Source organism: Plecotus auritus (assembly GCF_963455305.1).
Source record: "Plecotus auritus genome assembly, chromosome: 9".
Classification (NCBI taxonomy): Eukaryota; Metazoa; Chordata; class Mammalia; order Chiroptera; family Vespertilionidae; genus Plecotus; species Plecotus auritus.
In genome coordinates this window covers 70,610,963-70,629,047 of record NC_137783.1, presented here as the reverse complement: position 1 = coordinate 70,629,047, position 18,085 = coordinate 70,610,963, and the positions used below count along the sequence as shown (strand labels likewise).

At 59.2% G+C, this 18,085-nt stretch overlaps 1 protein-coding gene across 1 annotated transcript in view; it reads right to left on the bottom strand.

Annotated features, from left to right (window-relative positions):
- Nucleotides 1-18,085, bottom strand: part of DSCAML1 (DS cell adhesion molecule like 1) — a 356,739-nt gene that overhangs the window by 59,058 nt on the left and 279,596 nt on the right. Inside the window, exons 9-13 of the mRNA XM_080642468.1 lie at nt 17,703-17,981; nt 17,193-17,312; nt 16,168-16,344; nt 1,236-1,435; nt 638-734 (exon numbers count right to left, since the gene is read on the bottom strand). Of these exons, the coding sequence (XP_080498594.1) occupies nt 638-734; nt 1,236-1,435; nt 16,168-16,344; nt 17,193-17,312; nt 17,703-17,981 (873 nt within the window). The remainder of the gene's footprint in view (nt 1-637; nt 735-1,235; nt 1,436-16,167; nt 16,345-17,192; nt 17,313-17,702; nt 17,982-18,085) is intronic.

Here is an 18,085-nt window from a genome sequence, read left to right as displayed (position 1 = left end):
CTCCATCGCCCTGTGGGTGTGGGCACTGCCCCTGCTCCATCGCCCTGTGGGGGCGGCACTGCCCCTGCTCCATCGCCCTGTGGGTGTGGGCACTGCCCCTGCTCCATCGCCCTGTGGGGGCGGCACTGCCCCTGCTCCATCGCCCTGTGGGTGTGGGCACTGCCCCTGCTCCATCGCCCTGTGGGGGCGGCACTGCCCCTGCTCCATCGCCCTGTGGGTGTGGGCACTGCCCCTGCTCCATCGCCCTGTGGGGGCGGCACTGCCCCTGCTCCATCGCCCTGTGGGGGCGGCACTGCCCCTGCTGCATCGCCCTGTGGGGGTGGCACTGCCCCTGCTCCATCGCCCTGTGGGGGCGGCACTGCCCCTGCTCCATCGCCCTGTGGGGGCGGCACTGCCCCTGCTCCATCGCCCTGTGGGGGCGGCACTGCCCCTGCTCCATCGCCCTGTGGGGGCGGCACTGCCCCTGCTCCATCGCCCTGTGGGGGTGGGCACTGCCCCTGCTCCATCGCCGTGTGGGTGTGGGCACTGCCCCTGCTCCATCGCCCTGTGGGGGCGGCACTGCCCCTGCTCTTGAAGTGGAGTCAGCACAGGCACCTGGTCCCTGGGAAGGGCAGGGGATGTGGGGCAGGGGGGCTACCTTGCACCGTGAGCTGGATCAGGCCCCGGTCCTCCCCGTACGAGTTGATGGCATGGCAGCTGAAGAACACCGAGTCCCCACGGTCCGCGGGCTTGAGCTGGGAGGTCAGCAGAGGCAGGAGGAGGGCGAGAGGGAGGCAATGGGCCTGGTTTAGAGCTGGTTTGCTGCAGAGGCTCACTGCAGGGGAGGTCAGCATGGCCTCTTCTCTGGGAGGGAGCCCTCTGGGGTTTTGCCAAGGGCTCCTATTCCCAGACAGTCCCAAGGACAGACGTGGAGGGAGGGGTGGAGGGTCCAGGGATTCAGGAGGGAGGGAGGGTCCAGGGGCCAGGAGGGAGAATGGAGGCAGGGCCCTGGAGAAGGGGCAGGGCTGAGGGTTGCACACAGTTCCTGGCCTGGGGCTGAGGAGGGAGACAGAGTGAGGCTCTAAGGCGAGGTTCCTAGATAGAGAAGGGAATAGCTAGGAAAAGGGAGGTAATTTTGGGGGTGAGGGGAGGGACTCCCCAAATTTTCTATTTACCTCCATTGGATACAGATGTCACAGCTGTGGGATCCCCACTTCCTGAGAGTCGGGGTCCCTGAGCTGGGCGTGGGTGCTCACCTTCAGCGTGGAGACGACCTCGTCACCGCTGTCCTTGGTGGTGATGGCGTAGCGCATCACCCTGTCGGGGTCGATGACAGTGTCCCCCTTCTCCCAGCGGATGATGATGGGCCGCTCACCCCGCGCTGTGCAGTTCAGCTCCTTGGTGTGGCCCTTGATGGCGATGGTAGTGTTGGGGTGGGAGGTGATCATGGCCGGGACTGGGGAGGGAGAGGGTGCGGGAGGCCCCAGTGAGGGAGGCGAGGCTGGGGAGCGGCAAGTCCCTCCCCCACTGCCCCTCCCCACGGAGCCCCTCAGCCCCAGGCGGAGGGTCTGATAATGGCCGAGGGGGCCTACAGGGAACCCCATCTGCCTGTCCCTCTTTCTCCTTCCCCCCACCCATGACTGGCAGCCTCTCTTCACCAGGGATTCTTCCATTCCGTGGGCCCGGTTCAGAATGTTTTAAAATGCACATTATACCTACAATTACAGAGGAGACCAGATATACTGAAGTTTGGCTATGAAATATTAGCAACCCTCAGAAGCACACTTTTGATATAGTATAGCACACATCCACATGTGTGTTTATTACTCTTTATCAGATAGGTCTGGGCTGGGTTACGCTAGCAGTTCTGTGATGTGATGGTAATGACATTTGAGGTGTCTGCACAGGGAACACACACACTGGCCTGGGGGTCTCACGGCCGTGGTGAGAGAAGATGGCAGAGGGAGCACCCCCCAGGGAGGAGGGTGAGCGCCCCCTGGGACAGGCACAGCTGACAGGCAGGACTTAAGGGGAGAGCGGCGCCCTGGGCGTGGGACCTGCTGGAGCGACGCCCGAGGCGCAGGATACAGCCCCGCAGAGCTCAGCGCTCTGATGTGTCCGAAGGCCTGGGCCCGACTTCCTCACCACTTTCCCGGGCAGACTCGCCTCTCAGAGCACAGGCCCCAGCGGACACTGCGGGAGAGCATGTCAGTCACGCTGAAGGACACAGACTGGGAGGGCTGTGAGTGATAGCAAGAGGCAGACACTCCCGCCCAGCTGGCGTGGCTCAGTGGCCGAGCCTCGACCTATGAACCAGGAGGTCATGGTTCGATTCCCGGTCAGGGCACATGCCCGGGTTGCGGGCTCCATCCTCACTGTGGGGCGGGCACAGGCAGCCGCTCCATGATTGTCTCTCATCACTGATGTTTCTATCTCTCTCTCCTTCTCCCTGCCTCTCTGAAATCATTAAAAATATATATAAAAGAGTCAGACACCCCCCCACCCCACTGTGGAGGCCCCTCTTCATACCGTGTCTGCAAAGCAGCCCAGCACTTTCCTCTACAGCCGGCTCCCTCGGGGCGCGAGTCCCTGGCTCTCCGGGGCTGGCCCTTTCTGTACCTCCCAGTGTCCTCCCATCGCTTTCTCCTCTAGTTTTAGAGACTTACTCAGAAAATGGCCTCCCCAGCAAACTGGCCAGCTCATCTGCTCCTAAGCACTAAGCCTTTGGAGCAGGGAAGCCATGAGCCATGGTGGTGTGGCCAGGGATGCTAGGTGGTGGACGAGGCGTGGTCTGGAATGGTGTGGGGCGAGACCGGGGCTTCTGCTGTCCCTGAACTCACACTGAGTGGCCAGCCACCGCCTCTCCTCTGCCTTCTGTCCTGTGGGACTTGGTATGAAGGGCCCCCGGCCCCTGCACCAGCATCTCAGCCCCAGCTCATCAAATAATGAAGCAGATCCCTTTTATAATGCATGGCATTACACCAGGACAGACAATAAAACGCGAAAGACAAATAATGAGGTGCAAGTTATAATGAAGAAAAAGCCTGCAGTCACAGACATCCGGGTATGAATTATTGACTAAGGTTTTACACTCTCTAGGATGTGCGCAGGAATATTTTTCCACCAAAGATTTGCATAATTCACTCGGATAAACCTGGGTGGAATACAGAGTGAGATTCTACATCAACATGGGATTTGCATTGCAGATGCCTCCGTTTTTCCTGGAGGATTGAAACGTGGGGGGCTGGGTGGGGGAAGAGGCAGGCGGGCTCTTTCTGCTCTTCCCACTGTGTGGCCTTCGGTGCCGTGAGGGGTCTGAGACTGGGGCTCTACCCCTGGGCAGGCAGAGCCCAGAGGTCTTCCTGGGGGAGAGGGGGCCTGATCCTGAGAGCAAAGCCCCAGAGGAGCTGGGGGATGTTTATGCAGAGGGGTGTGTGTGTATGTGTGTGAGAGAGGAGGGGGGAGAGGGAGGGGGAGAGAGAGGGACAGAGAGGGAGGGAGAGAGCGGGAGAGAGAGGGAGAGGGAGAGAGAGGGAGAGAGAGAGGAGGGGAGAGAGGGAGAAAGAGACGGAAGGGGGAAGGCGTGGGAGCAGGGTCAAGCCTCAGCATGGGTCCGAGCCCAAGGGAGGGAGGGGAGGGGCAGTCTTTCTGGAAGGAGGGCTTCCAGGCTTTGCACTGGAGTGGACGCTCACAGCACAGGCTGTTCTGCTCTGCAGGGGGCGCTGCGGCAGCCTGTGCGGCTGGTGTGAATGATAAGGGACACCCCGCTGGCTGGGTGAAGCCTGAGGCTTGGCCAGTGGAGCGGGGAGTGGGTTTCCGACTCCAGGTGCCCCTTAAGCGACGTGCCTCTGAGCAGTTACAACCTGCACATTCTTGTATGTCAGTCCCACCCCAGGGAGCTTAGCTTCCCAGCCAGGTTTGTCCCAAGAGCCAGCATGGGGAGCAGAGATGTCCAAGTTCAGAGATCCTGGACAGGCCCAGAGCCCACCCGGGACAGCCTCACCCTCCTGCCCGCTGGCTGCTTGCTGTGGCCAGGAGCGCAGGCAGCACAGCCTGATGCTCCTCACAGCCCCCAGCACAGGCCGCTCAGGAGGCCTGTCCAGGAGGGAGAGGAGACGGCTCCTGGGCCCCACCCAGCTCGAGGGGCTCGGGGCCAGCAGGCTTGGGTCTGTTCATGTTTCTACCGGCTGCGTGGCCTTTGGTGCCGTGTACCTGCCTGCCCCAACCTTGGGCTCACTGCCTGTGACATGGAGACACGGCTGTCTGCCCTGAAGAGCTGTTATGGGGCAAACAGGGTGCATACACTTCAGATACCTGCCACGTAGCAGTTGCCGGGGAGAACTCTCCCCACCCAAGGCCCCCATGTTCCTCTCCTGCTCCCAGGAAAGTGTCAGGTAAACACGTGCACAGGTGAGACCCTGTCTGCCAGGCTCTTCCCCAGACCCAGAGCCCTGGAGCTGAGAACCGCAGCCATGTGTGGCCACTGGGCACCTGGAACGTGGCCCGTCCCAGCGGAGCTGTGCTGCGAGCGAAAAGCCTTCAAAGCACAGGAGGAAAAGGAATGCGCGCGATCTCCTCAAAACGTTTTATGTCGATTGCAGGCTAATATTTTAGATATGCCGAGTTACATGAAATGTACCCCTACAAGGCACCGCCTGTTTCTTTTTGCCTTTTGAGGGTTTGAATGACATGCACAGCTTGCATCTGATTTCCATGGAATGGCCCCTCTTTTGCATCACTTACACGAACCTTCTTTTACAGATGAAGCAACCGCGGCCAAGTGGTCACGGTGCTGGTGAACAGCAGTGCGCCGCAAAGGGGCGGAGGGGAGAGGCAGCACTGCCCACGCAGCAGCCACCCTCATGGCGGAAGGTGCGACCTCCCTGTCTCCAGGACTCACGCTGCGAGCCCCTCCCCCCGTTACTCCTGCATGTGGGCTGGGCTGGGCCCTCAACTGGGTGTCAGGCAGCTGGAGTGTGACTGGGAGATGGGCAGACTTCAAACCGTGCCACCAGGAGAGTGGCTGACGCTGGAACGCGCCCTGTGCAGGGAGCGGGAAGCGCAGACCTCTTGTTTGGCCTAAAGAGGGATTTCCTGGGAGCCGTTTCTGTTTAAGGAAGGGGCTGCGGTGGGAGCAGCGAGCCCTGCACGGGAGGTGGAGGGCAGGGGCAGAGAGAAGATGTAAGGGAGAAAAAGCACACACAGGGGTCAGAGGCCTTGTCTTGGGCCCCTGGGGTCCGGACCCCTGGAGGGAGGGGAAGCTGGTCTGGGGATCCAGCTCCTTGCTCTGGGAGGTGATTCTATGCTTTAGAGTACATTGCTCCTGGCATGCGGAGTCTTTAGCTCCCTGTCCTGGGCAGGTAGCAGAGATCCTGGCCCCCCTTCCCCCTGCCCCACAGCGTTTCTGCCAACACCTGAGCAGAGAACTCTGCCACTGTGCCCCTCCTCCAGGCCCTGCTGGTGGGACCCCAGAGAAGGGGCCATGGTGCCCTCCTGTGCCCACACACTGGTACAGATGGCCTTAATGAGGCAGCATAAGAGGCCGCCCCCCTGCATCTAATCTCTTCCCCCCACTCCAGGCCCCCCGCTCCGCCTTGGACTGCAAGGTCTCTCTGCTCCACCGAATTGCAGTAAAGAACATGACTGGACTCTCCCTGCACCAGACCTGACTGTGCCCCAGGGCAGACCCTAAGAATTCCTTGGAGACACGCGTGGTCATCTGCAGGAGCGCATGCACGTACACACACATGCACACGTACACACATGCACACATGCATGCGCACACACATGCACATACACACCTGCACACACACACGGTGCCCTTTGACGGGGAACTTCTCATGAGCTGTGTGCTGGCAGTATTCTAGCACTCCACCTGAACCCACTCCTGCGAGGTGAATACTGCTAGTATCCCTGGCACCCAAGCCTGGGTCTTGATGTCTTTCCTGACTTAGTTCCGTGGTTCATGCCTATGATGGGGCAGGTAATAAGCTGGATGCTTTGGCCTCTTGGCTCATTGCTCAGTGATGCTCCCAACACCCAGGAGAAGTAAGTCTTGTTGTCCCCATAGTTCCACCACTTCTTCAAATAATGGCACCGAGGCTTCCAGGAGGCAATCCCTCCCTCGTTCCACCCGCCCTGCTGTGGCTGCAGGGCGGCCACCCCTCACCATCTGTCTGTCTGCCACCCACATGTAGTCTCTGGCTCTGGGAAATGGAATTTGCTGTCAACAAAAAGCCCTGGCTTCTGTGGTGGGCAGTTCAGCAGCCCCTCCCAGGAGGGGCGGTAGGGAGCAGCTTCAGGGGCAGTCAGAAGGGGGGGCTGTGTCATGGCAGGGTCCTGCATGACCAAGGCTGGCAGCAGCCACAAGGCGACCCATGGCTCCCTCAGGACAGGAGACTTGATGAGATGCGCATCTCTGCTTTCTTGCAGTGAGTCAATGAACAGTAGGGAAACTTAAGTTTTGTACAAAGAGGGGTGCTAGGAGCTTCTCTGGGGCTTGGGAACAGGGAGTGGCTGGGCTGAAGGGTGTCAGGGACACACACCCAGGGGCCAGCTGCCCCTGGATGCATAGCTCCTTTCAGTATGGCCCTGTAGGTCGGAGGTCTGTGGGAGGTCCTGGTGTGAGCTGGACCAGTCATTCAGTTTACAGCCTCGGCGCCAGCGCCAGCAGGGCACTGAGTGGCCAAGTAGGGGCAAGCTCTGGGTGAGGCCAGAGGGGCTTCCCACGGGCCCCAGGGCCCTCCTCTGAGCCCGGGTCAGCACTGTTGCCTCTCCTGCAGACACAGCCTCTCTGACCCGGCATGTCCTGCTGCAGGGCCCCGCCTCCTGTGGGACCGTGAGACCCTGGACAGGAGTCTCTCTGTCCAGGACTGACCACGCATCTGTGGAAGGAAGGAAGGCTCTCGATGCCAGCCGCCTCTCCTGCCGCCCCATGCCCGTGCCCTGGGCCCGCCTGCCCTGGGCATAGTCAGAATCGCTCCGGGGCAGGGCGAGCCTGGCTGGGCCTGCGGTGCTCGGGCCACCATCTGATGGATCTGTAGACACCCCGATCCGGGTCTGTGGCAGACTCCGGAGAGGAGCAGGGCGTGGGTGAGGTGGAGTCCCCCGCCCCTGCCCCGCCCTTCGCTGGGGCTCCTGACACAACCAAAGGTGAGGAAACCGACTTTAGAAACAAGACCGTGCCAGAATCCCGCGGAACTAGTCCCGGGTGTGAAATCCCTCGCAGACCGGCCCGTGACCCCGAGGTCCTGCCCAGACCAGCTGCTAGTTACGTTGTAACTTGACGTGAGGGGCTGACAAGATTTTAAACACCAGAGACTCTGCTTCCTTGCTCGCTCCCAGGTTTGCAGATGGCGTCTCTGGGCCGCTCAACCCGCCATGGCGTATAAATGAGACCCCTGCTTGGTGCTCCCTTCTCTGGGGTCCCCCCCTCAGAAGCTGGTGGGACCCCGGAGAAGGGGTTCCTCCTTGTGGTTTATAGGGCACTGGACTTCCTCTGTGAGGAGCATCTGGTTAAGTGGCCTGGGGCTGTCAGCCCTACTGTGCACTGAGGAAGCAGCTCAGAGAGGCTGTGGGGCCTTTAAAGTCACACAGCTGGTGAGCACAGGAGGGAGGCAGCTCTGAGTCCCCTTTCCCGGTGGAGTCTAGCCTCTTCTGTCTGGCGAATGTCCCTCCCGTCCTGGGCTTGGTCCTAGGAGTGGGAAGCCACGTGGGAATGACATCCATGGGTGGATCCTGGTGGGAGTGCGGAAGGAGGCTGACACCTGGAGAAGGCTGGAGGGGGAAGCCAGGCCCGGGAAGGCGGGGCTGGGGGCAGAGCAGGGGCGGAGCGGGGAGGGGCGGCGAGTCAGTCCTCGTTTATCTCCCTCCCTCTCTCCCAGCTGGTGATGGAGCTCAGCTTTGTTTCCTGACAAGTCTCCCTGTCACCAGGGAGGGAAGATTCTGTTGTGAATGCCCCAGGGAGAGCAGCAGTGTGAGGGAAGGAGGATGTGAGGGAGTAGGATGAGAATGTCCGGCGGGTGGGAGGAGTGGGTGCTGCACCCACAGGGAGAGCCGTCCCCAGCCAGGAGGGAGCAGCTGGGCCCATCGTCACCTTACGTCATTGGGACTCCCATGTGCATTCTCTCACGTGCATGAACTCACTCAGTCCTTACAGCAACCCGATCACTACTCCCACTTTACAAATGGGGAAACTGAGGCTTAGAGAAGGCAATTGCTCAAGTTCACACAGTCAGTGAGTAGCAGAGCCAAGACTCAGCCCGGGTGTCTGTGGCTTTCCCTCCGAGGTGATGCCAGGCAGAGAAGGCAGAGGGAGAGGAACAGGCACCAGGAAGGGGAGTCCCAAGGGCCAGATTTTCTAAAGAGAAACGCAGCCAAATGTGGGGGAAGAAGATTGGTCTGGAAACCGGGAGACTGAGATGATGGATTCTGCTCTTTACGGCGGTGGCCCGAGGGAGGGGTGGAGGTTCCCAGGCTCGGCTACACATACGCATGACCTGGGGATTAAAAAAAGTCTCATAGCACAGACCCCACCTCAGAGGCTTGGCGTTAATTGGCCCAGGATGGGGCCTGGGCACCATCATTCCTTAAGGGCACCCTAACCCAGGTGATTCCCACTGCGGTCCGGGGCAGGCGGCAGGGCTGCCAACCCTCCCTAATAGACGCCTCTGGTCCTTCCTCTAGGCAGGGGGAGCCATCTCTAAGCCAGGGGGACTGGGAGAAGGGCAGGGCCTGGTGCGGGCCACATCCTCTTCAGGAGGCCCTGTGGGAGGCGGCGGGGTCCCCAGGCCCACGGGCTTCTGCCTAGAAATGATGTTCTCTGTGGCGGGCGGACAGCTGTCCCACTGTCCTTTCCTTGCCTCTGGGACAGGCCCTTCCTGAGAGCCCTGCAACCCCAGCTCGGGGCCTTAGCTCCTTTCGTCTCTGAAAGGATCACACGTGCCCAGTCTGCCCATTTGAGATGAGGGGCCCTCCTTACCTTCAACCCAGCCCAGCCTGCTCCCTCCCTCCAAAGCTAGTGTCTCTGCTCCTGTTAATGAGATCCCGACAAGAGCTGGAGCCCTGCTTGACGGGTGGGCCAAGCTGCCACCAGGGGCCTGGCTGGTGTGCAGGGTGGCGGGCCTGGGGCGGTGGGAGCATCTCTTTGCGCTCAGCCCTGGCAGCAGCTCCAGGCTTCCCCAGGAAGGACTAGGGTGGAGGTGCCTTCTGGTGTGTGTCTTTCTCTTCTTAAAGAGCCAGGGTCACGGCGTTGTTAATTTGATTGCACCCACTTCGGCTCCTTGTCTCCCCCGATTAGCCAAGCTCCACCTGAAGCAGGAGATTAATTCAAATTGCGTGGCAGCCATCAGCATCGGCTCTGAGCTGGCGGGGAGGTGCCTGGGGGCTGAGGGCTTGTGGGACCCTGGCTGGCCACCACCCATGCACATGGATGGCAGCACTGGCACGCAGTGTGTGTGAGGGGTGCTGGTCTGGACGGGACCGTTGGGACATGGGCTGCGTATGCTGCAGCACCCGATCTCACCAGGCCTCGCTTTCTCCTCCTATAGGGGTATCCGTCAGTTCCTCACTTGGCTGCTCGCCGAGGAGTAGCCGAGCAGGAAGCGGGAGGCTTTTTAAGCGAGGTGGGACCTAGCTCTCCTGCCTCTGGTCTGCACACTCCCCAGTAGAAAATGACAGTAAGAATAAAATGCCTCCCATCAGGGGATGCTAATGATGTGCATGCACTGGCTGGTGCTCTGAGGGAGTGAGCTCATTGAGTTCACCCGTCCGCGGCGTGGGAGTGCTTTCATTCCTGTTTTAGAGGTGAGAGAACACTCAGCTCTCCACGGACTGCACGTCAGAACCCTTTCAGAAACAGAAGGAGGCGAGCCGTCTTTCTGTAATTATTGGAAGGTACTAGAACTTGGTGAACTCTTTCTGCCGAGGTCTGGCTAGTAAATACTTCAGACTTTGCCGGCCGTAGGTCCCCATTGCAAAACCCTAGTTCTGCCCCTGTGGCTGGAGAGCATCCACGGACAACAGGGCATGAAGGATGGGCGTGGCTGGGTTCCAGATGGCAGCTGGCCAGGCCCCGCCCTCAGCCGTGTGCTGACTCTGCGGGGAACTCGGGGCCCAGGAAGGGCTGGGTCCGGGGGCTCCTGACCAGGAGGGGGTGTCAGGGAAGAGGCTGGTTGGATTCAGACAAGGGCAGCTGAGGGATGCTGGGAAGGAGAGTGTCTCAGTGTCTGAGTTCTGGGAAGCATAGCGTGTGGGCATAGAACACTGGGCGTGGGGACTGCCGCAGAAGCTGGGCTGCTGCTCCCCCTGGGCCGGTGGCTGTGATGGGGTCTCTGTGGATGTGATTAGGATGTCTTATTGGTGAGCAGGGTGGGCCCTTGGTCCAATATGACTGGTGTCCTTACAAGGAGAGGGGAGATCCCACAAAGGGTGGATGGTATGAAGACACAGCGAGAAGGCCACGTGCGGTGGAGACGCCGAGAGTTGCTGGGAGCCCAAGGACGAGGGGCCCGGGCTGCCCCGGAGCTGCTGAGCTCGGCCCTGCTGACACCCGGGGGATTGCTAGCCTCCCAGAGCCGGGGGAGAATGGGCTGTTCTCTAAGTCACCCGGTTGGCGGCTCCTTGCTGCAGTGGCCCTAGGACAGCAGCACCAGGTTCCAGTGTGTGACAGAGGTTGTCTGTGTGGAATGCGCGGGAGGACAGGCCACAGCCTCTCCTCCGTGGAGCTGGGGGGCTGCCTAAGGTGGGGGGTCATATGGGCTTTGCTGTCTCTGCTTTGTGAGGAGCTCACCCCCTTCCACTCCCAGCCCCATACACAGGCTGGCTGTAGGCAAGGTGCACGAGTGTGCAGGGCCACCCCCTCCCCCGGCCCAGGGTAGGCGCTCAGCTGGCACTCAGTCACCACTGAACAACAATGAGCAGCGGCAGGCAGGACCTGAGCCGCACCAACCGGAGACGTTTTCTGCAGAATCTTCATTTTGCCGGGTCTCGCATCTCTGGAGACATAAGAGGCCCAGATGGGAGCGACTTTGGAAGCCCTCGCCCACCCCAGCACCACCTCAGCAACCTGGGGCCCTGGGCACAGGAGGTCCAGGGGTCTGGGGGTGGGCTGTGCGTGAGGACACCCAGTCCACAGCAGCTGTCCCCAACGGCATGGGCCCTCAGGGCCTGAATTTTTCTGTTCTGTCCTCACTTTCCCAACCAGGCAGCAGCTGTGAAAGATGCTGAGGTGCTCGGAGAAAACATTTTGTAAATCAGGGCAGCGTCATGCGCGTGGGCAATCACACACATGCACACACTCACGCGCACACACTCACGCATGCACTCACACACACTCACACGCTCACACGCTCACAGGTTCCATGTGGCACTTCTCTGAGATCCAGCTCCAGAACCCAACTCCCACCGGACCCCCGGCCCCTGCAGCTCTGGGTTGGTGTCTGACATCAAGAGTCATGGATTCCCGGAAAGACAATGCTTAGCTCCCAAGGCCGTGAGTACCTGAGGTCACCCTCCCGGTCTCCTCGCCAGATGCCATTCGCGCCTTTCCCGGCTCTGTGCCCTCACCATGCTTCTTCCTCATCCCGGAATGGGGTGACCTTTGCCCCTGTTGGTTCTTGTTGTCCGAATCCTTCTCATCCTTCAAGTCCTACTAGCGGCTGTTACATTTGTGGAGCTTCTCTTGACATTCTCTTATTGGCCCCCAAGTTACAGCTGATTACTCCATTTGATTCTCTTTGTACCACCTTGCTCATAGTGTTTAAAGGCACTTGCCGCCTTGTACATTTGAGTTGTTTGGGCGTATGCGTATCTCCTCTTCAAGATTCTAAATTTTCTGAGAACAGCAACTTCACTTTCCTCATCCCTAGATCTGCAGCACCTGGAACTGGCGGTGCTGCTTGTTGATACGTATTTGGTGCCAAGTATGGCGCTGGCTGCTGTAATGCCCCCTTAGCCCTTACCTACGATGAGAGACTGTCAAGAAGAACCCGGGGCTTTCAGAGACCGAGGTTCAGGACCCGCGACTACCCAGGGCAGGGCTTGGATTTGAACCCAGGTCCCCCTGGTTCTAAAGTCCATGCTCTGGAGCCAGGGATCCTATAGGCCTACTTAGTGAGCACGTGAGATCCTGTCAGTTACCGTTGGAAACCGTGGGGTCACTGTGCGGATGTGCCCCAGCAAAGGCCAATCACAGAAACTCAGTTTGACAGTAGGGTGCCTTTTACAATGCATGTCTCTTTGACATCATATTTCCTTTCTTATTTTCACGTGGCCAGAGTTGGGGCTGAGGCCAGGGTGCCTCCTGAGGTCCATTCAAGGTGCCGTCTGACAAGGGAACTACCGGCCAACGCTCTCCCGCGTGTGGTGGGAACATCGAGGCCGGCCTTGAAATTGGCCATGCAATGGAAGGGCCTCCTGTGCTCGGCCCTGCACGTGGGCGAGGGGAGGGTGGTGGTGGGTTGTTGGGGATGGACTGAGGGGTGTCTAGGAATGGCTTTTCCTGGCAACCCCATTGGTGACTCACATGCGGGGTTCTGAAGATCCCTCCCCATCTCCCTCTGCCCTTTCAACTGAAGTCAGAGGTGGGGGGAGGGGGACGAGGTTCTGCAGGCTGGGGAGGATGTGCAGCGGGAGGGGCTGTGGGCAAAGTCCCTAGAGCAGGGGGCCTGTGCGAGTGCTGTGGAAGGCAGAATGGCAGTCCCCAGAGGCCAGGAGCCCACATGCCCATCCCGCCAGCACTGCCACATTGTCACAGGAGCATCGCTGGCAGCAAGTGCTGTGTGGCCTCATTCAGGCTGCCAGAGAAGGGCAGCCAGGCCCCCAACCCCGGTCAGAGGCCTGGCCAGGCTTAGCCAGCACATGGCCTGCCCCCAGGCCTTGAAGCCTGGCCCTGCCTCCTCCACTCCTGCTGGCTTCGGGGTGGCCCAGAGGCCCCCAGCATGGCTGGGTCATCACTGCGAAGAGGGGGGCTGGAGTGGGAGGGGGTGTTGGTGACAGAGCAAAGGTGTGAGGGAAGGCCTCATGGGCGCAGTCTGTGTGAGGGTGTGGAGCTCCTGATGTGCTGAGGGCGTGTGAGGCCCAGAAGGTCCTGTGAGGGGGGTGCGGAGCTGGGTGCAGAGGGACCCAGCGCCTCTGTGTAGTGTGAGTGAGGGGAGGGGAGCGGGAAAGCGTGCCTGGAGGGGCTTGGGAGCCTGAGCGGACACAGGAAGTGTGTGTGTGTGTGTGTCACTGTGGGAGGAAGAAAGGAAAAGGCAGGCCCTGAAATGAGGACAAGGGAGGAGGAGAGGGAGCGAGGTGCAGATTTGCCCCTAAGTGATAATTAGAGGGTCTGACATTTCCTTGGGAAGAGGGGGCCAGAGATGAATACCTCTGTGAGTGTGAGCCTGTGTGAGTGTGTGCGTGAGTGTGTGCGTGTGTGTGATTGCCCACGCGCATGACGCTGCCCTGATTTACAAAATGTGTTTTCTCCGAGCACCTCAGCATCTTTCACAGCTGCTGCCTGGTTGGGAAAGTGAGGACAGAACAGAAAAATTCAGGCCCTGAGGGCCCATGCCGTTGGGGACAGCTGCTGTGGACGGGGTGTCCTCACGCACAGCCCACCCCCAGACCCCTGGACCTCCTGTGCCCTGGACCTTACGTCCCCTCACCTCTGCAGAGAAACCAAAGACCACAGAGTCATGACCATACCAGGTCAATGGAAATCCCAAACTTGGAGAAAAGCAGCAAAGACCCTCCCCTCCCCAAAAGTCTGAGCATTTGGGCTCATCTCTCCTATTGACAGTGGGGAGATAAGGATCTCATACCAAGGAAGGTTCCAGAAGCATCTGTTACTCCTAGTCCTCACACAGCAGAATTAGCCAAGCTCTCCCTGGCCGAGGGGTGATGATCATTGCCTGGTTTTATTAAGGACCAAGTGCTTCTTGATGGTGTGAGGGGAGTGGCTCCTGCCGCCCCAGCTCCCAGCCCCCAGATCCTAGCATCGATCACCAGCATCCCCATCAGCTGAGAGCGGGTTTTGTCAGGAGGGCACCCTGGGAGAGGCAAACAGACACACCCACACTAGGCCCTACTCCCAGCAGCCTTTCCTGCACCTACCCTGGGGGACTACATTAAGAATAACAGAACTAGTGGCTACATCTTGGCTGGCCTCCTGGGTGCCAGGTACCACCTGGTTGCTTTACACATGCCATCGGCCTTCAGCCTTGACAAAGAGCATGCCAGATAAGGGGCCCTTAGGATTCCTTTTGTATGTCAGGAAGACAAAGTACAGAGAGTCTGGCAAACTCATCAAGCCACAGGAGCCCAGGTTCAAACGAGGTTGGTCAGACTCTAAAAGTCAGCCTATCCCACAGTCCTCCATGACCTGTGGTCCATACCCTGACCTACAGCCGATAGGCACTGTCCTTATGGCAGGATTCCTACTCCTTATGGCAGGATTCCTACTCCTTATGGCAGGATTCCTAGTCCTTATGGCAGGATTCCCGGTCCTTATGGCAGGATTCCCGGTCCTTATGGCGGGATTCCTACTCCTTATGGCAGGATTCCTACTCCTTATGGCAGGATTCCCGGTCCTTATGGCAGGATTCCCGGTCCTTATGGCAGGATTCCCGGTCCTTATGGCAGGATTCCTGGTCCTTATGGCAGGATTCCTACTCCTTATGGCAGGATTCCTACTCCTTATGGCAGGATTCCTAGTCCTTATGGCAGGATTCCCGGTCCTTATGGCAGGATTCCTACTCCTTATGGCAGGATTCCTACTCCTTATGGCAGGATTCCCGGTCCTTATGGCAGGATTCCCGGTCCTTATGGCAGGATTCCCGGTCCTTATGGCAGGATTCCCGGTCCTTATGGCAGGATATCCGGTCCTTATGGCAGGATTCCTAGTCCTTATGGCAGGATTCCTAGTCCTTATGGCAGGATTTCTAGTCCTTATGGCAGGATTCCTAGTCCTTATGGCAGGATTCCTACTCCTTATGGCAGGATTCCTAGTCCTTATGGCAGGATTCCCGGTCCTTATGGCAGGATTCCTGGTCCTTATGGCAGGATTCCTAGTCCTTATGGCAGGATTCCTACTCCTTATGGCAGGATTCCTACTCCTTATGGCAGGATTCCTAGTCCTTATGGCAGGATTCCTGATTCCTGGTCCTTATGGCAGGATTCCTGGTCCTTAAGGCAGGATTCCCGGGCCTTAAGGCAGGATTCCTGGGGCCCATTATGCAAACCCATGGTCGTGTGACGAAGTAGATCATACAGTAGGAAGGTGTATCTGTGACAACAGGTACAGGCATATTCTGGGGTGCCAAGGCCGGCAAGATGGGCTCTGTGTCTGGGGCCTAGAAGCCATCGACGCAGCACCAAGTTGCAATGCGTTTTAATGCTTCCAGCTTTTCTGGTGCACCTTCCCGTTTCTACCCTTAGTTCCCATCCTGTTCACCCCGATGTTTTGGGCTGGGGGGCCGGATGAACCTCTAGCACAGGGAGGGCATTGGAGCCTAGAGAGGTAAGGTGACTTGGGTCCAGTCTCACTGCCCTTCAGGTGGATCTGAAGTCAGAACCCAGGTTTTCTCCGTCCTAAGTCACAGGTTACACACAAGCAGGTGTCAGTCAAGTAACCAAAATGAAGGGCTCAATATGATTATTCAGATAGAATTGCCAACCTGCAGATCAAAGTCAACAAGAAATCCCACATGCCATGAGCACCTCAGGAGCTTATCAGGACTAGGGCGTGGTGAGCGGGGCCTGTCGGGGTCAGGCCCCTGCTTTTGATGACTGTGCTTCCCCTCCCGCCCGCCCCCCTCCCCCCCCCCCCCCCCCCCCGCCGCATTGATTTTTAGAGAGAGTGGAAGAGAGAGGGAAAGACAGAGAGAAACATTGATGTGAAAGAAACACATCAATTGGTTGCCCCTGACCAGGATTGGGCCGGGGAGGAACCTGCAACTGAGGTGTGTGCCCTTTACCAGAATTGAATCCGGGACCCTTCGGTCCGCAGGCTGATGCTCTATCCACTGAGCCAAACCGGCTAGGGCATGACAGTGTTTTTGAATCCCCATCCAAGTGTCCACGTCTGACTAGGAATCCTCCGGCCTCCCCTTCACATGGACCAACGAAAACCACAAGGGGGGCAGGTGGGTGCAGAGATGGGCCCTGGCTGTGTCTAGGGTGCCAGGAGGGCCAGGGGACAGGACTCACTCTTGACGGTGAGGAACATGGACTTGCTGATGTCGGTGCCCACGCCGTTGCTGGCCTGGCAGAGGTAGTAGCCCATGTCATCCTCCAGGACGTGGCGGATCAGCAGCGAGCTGTTGGCCAGGACCTGGATGCGGCCGGTGAGGGGCACCGGGTGGTACTGCTGGGGGCTCCCACTCCCTGGAAGGAGGCGGAGGTTAGAAGAGTTGCTGTCTGGGCTGGGGGGTGAGCTGGGTGGATGGGAGTGTCCCAGGGAATGCCCACTGCCTTTCTCCTGAAAATCTAAGGCCACTGTGTGGTGTGCCCACACCACTCCTGTTTCCTGGGCCACAGGAGGGACCTCCCAGAGAGCTGGGCCTGCCAGCTTGGAGTGAGGAGCTGGAGTTGGCATGCCCACGTGGCACTGAGCTTGTTAGGGTGAATTCCTCAGAGAGGGAGAAAGAGTTGTCTTCAGGCCACTTGGCAACAGGCAAAGGGAAGACTGAGCCCTCAGATGGCAGTTTCCTCCACGCCAAGGAAGGAGGCCAGCCATCCTCCAAGGGGGGCTTTGGTCACCACCCCCTCCCAGTGTCAGCCCTAGACATGGTCTAGATAAGAGGTTGGCGTGAGGCTTAGTCAGATATGAAATGCATCCTTGGCATGAAGTTGGGCTCCAAGATCCCAGATCCCAGAATAACTGGTGAGGAGCAGGGGCTGATGAGGCTTGGGGACCCCATGGGGGGCATGTGGAAGTGGGGAATACAGAGTGCCCTGAGTTTTAGGGCTGGAGGGGAAGTGGAGAGGTCAGTCTGTGGGGACAAAAGGACACTGAATCAGCATGATAGCTATTGCCAGCCCACAGACCCCTGGATGACCTCCAGATTGGGTGTAGCCTGGGGTCCCCATGGATCTCAGAACCCAGGGCTCCCACCCAGGCCCAGGCATGCAATGGGAACCAGGCCTGAGTCTCACCAGCATCCTCCCTCCCCTCTCCCTGGCTGCTCAGAGTCGTTGGTTGGCATGGGGCTTACCCTTGGCATGAGGCTTACCCTTGGCATGCTTCCACATGACCTTGGGTGGGGGATAGCCATCCACCGAGCAGTTGAGCACACCAGCTTTGCCATAGATGCCGTCCTGGTTGTTGGGCTGCACCACGAACCGAGGGGGCACTGCAGAAAGAGGAAAGGCGGGAGAAACCCATCACCTCAGTCTCTGATAGGTCTTCTGGGGCTTCAGGCACCTGCCAGTCAATGTCAGTCCTGCCTGGACTGTTCTAAACCAGAGCTCCCTAGAGCTCTTGCTGGGTGCTGGTTGGGAGCTGGGAGCTTTGAGCGCCATTCTGATTTTGCCAGTGGCTAACTGAACAAGCGTTGTCCCCTCACCAGGCCTCGGGGTCCTGGCCTGGGAAGTAAGAGGTTTGAACCTCTTGATCGTTAAGGCATCTGCCAGAGCCAACCTTCCCTAAGCCTGGGATTCAAACCCAGTCCTAGAGACTTTGAGCAGCAGACAGAGCTGGACTCCCACCCCCGCCCCCCCTGCACTGGCCCTTCCCCACGCACCGCGCACGACGAGCTGGCGCTCCCGGCTCACGGTGGCTGCCGCGTTGCTGGCGATGCACGTGTAGTTGCCGTTGTGCTTGAGGGAGACGCTGGAGATCTGCAGGGAGCTCATGAACTCCTTGCTCTCTATGGTCACGCCGGAGCCCGAGATGATCACCTGCCCGTCCTTCCTCCAGGTGATGCGGATGGGCATGTCCCCAGAAGAGACCACGCAGGGGATGTAGAGCAGCTGGCCGATGGAGGCAGGTGGGAACTCAAAGGGCTGGATCAGAGGGGGCACTGGGAGAGAAGGGACGCTGCTGTCAGCCCCCACACCTCAGCCCAGCCAGCCGCACCACCTCCCCTGCCTCCCCCTCGGGCCCCTCTCGACCCCAGCACGGGCC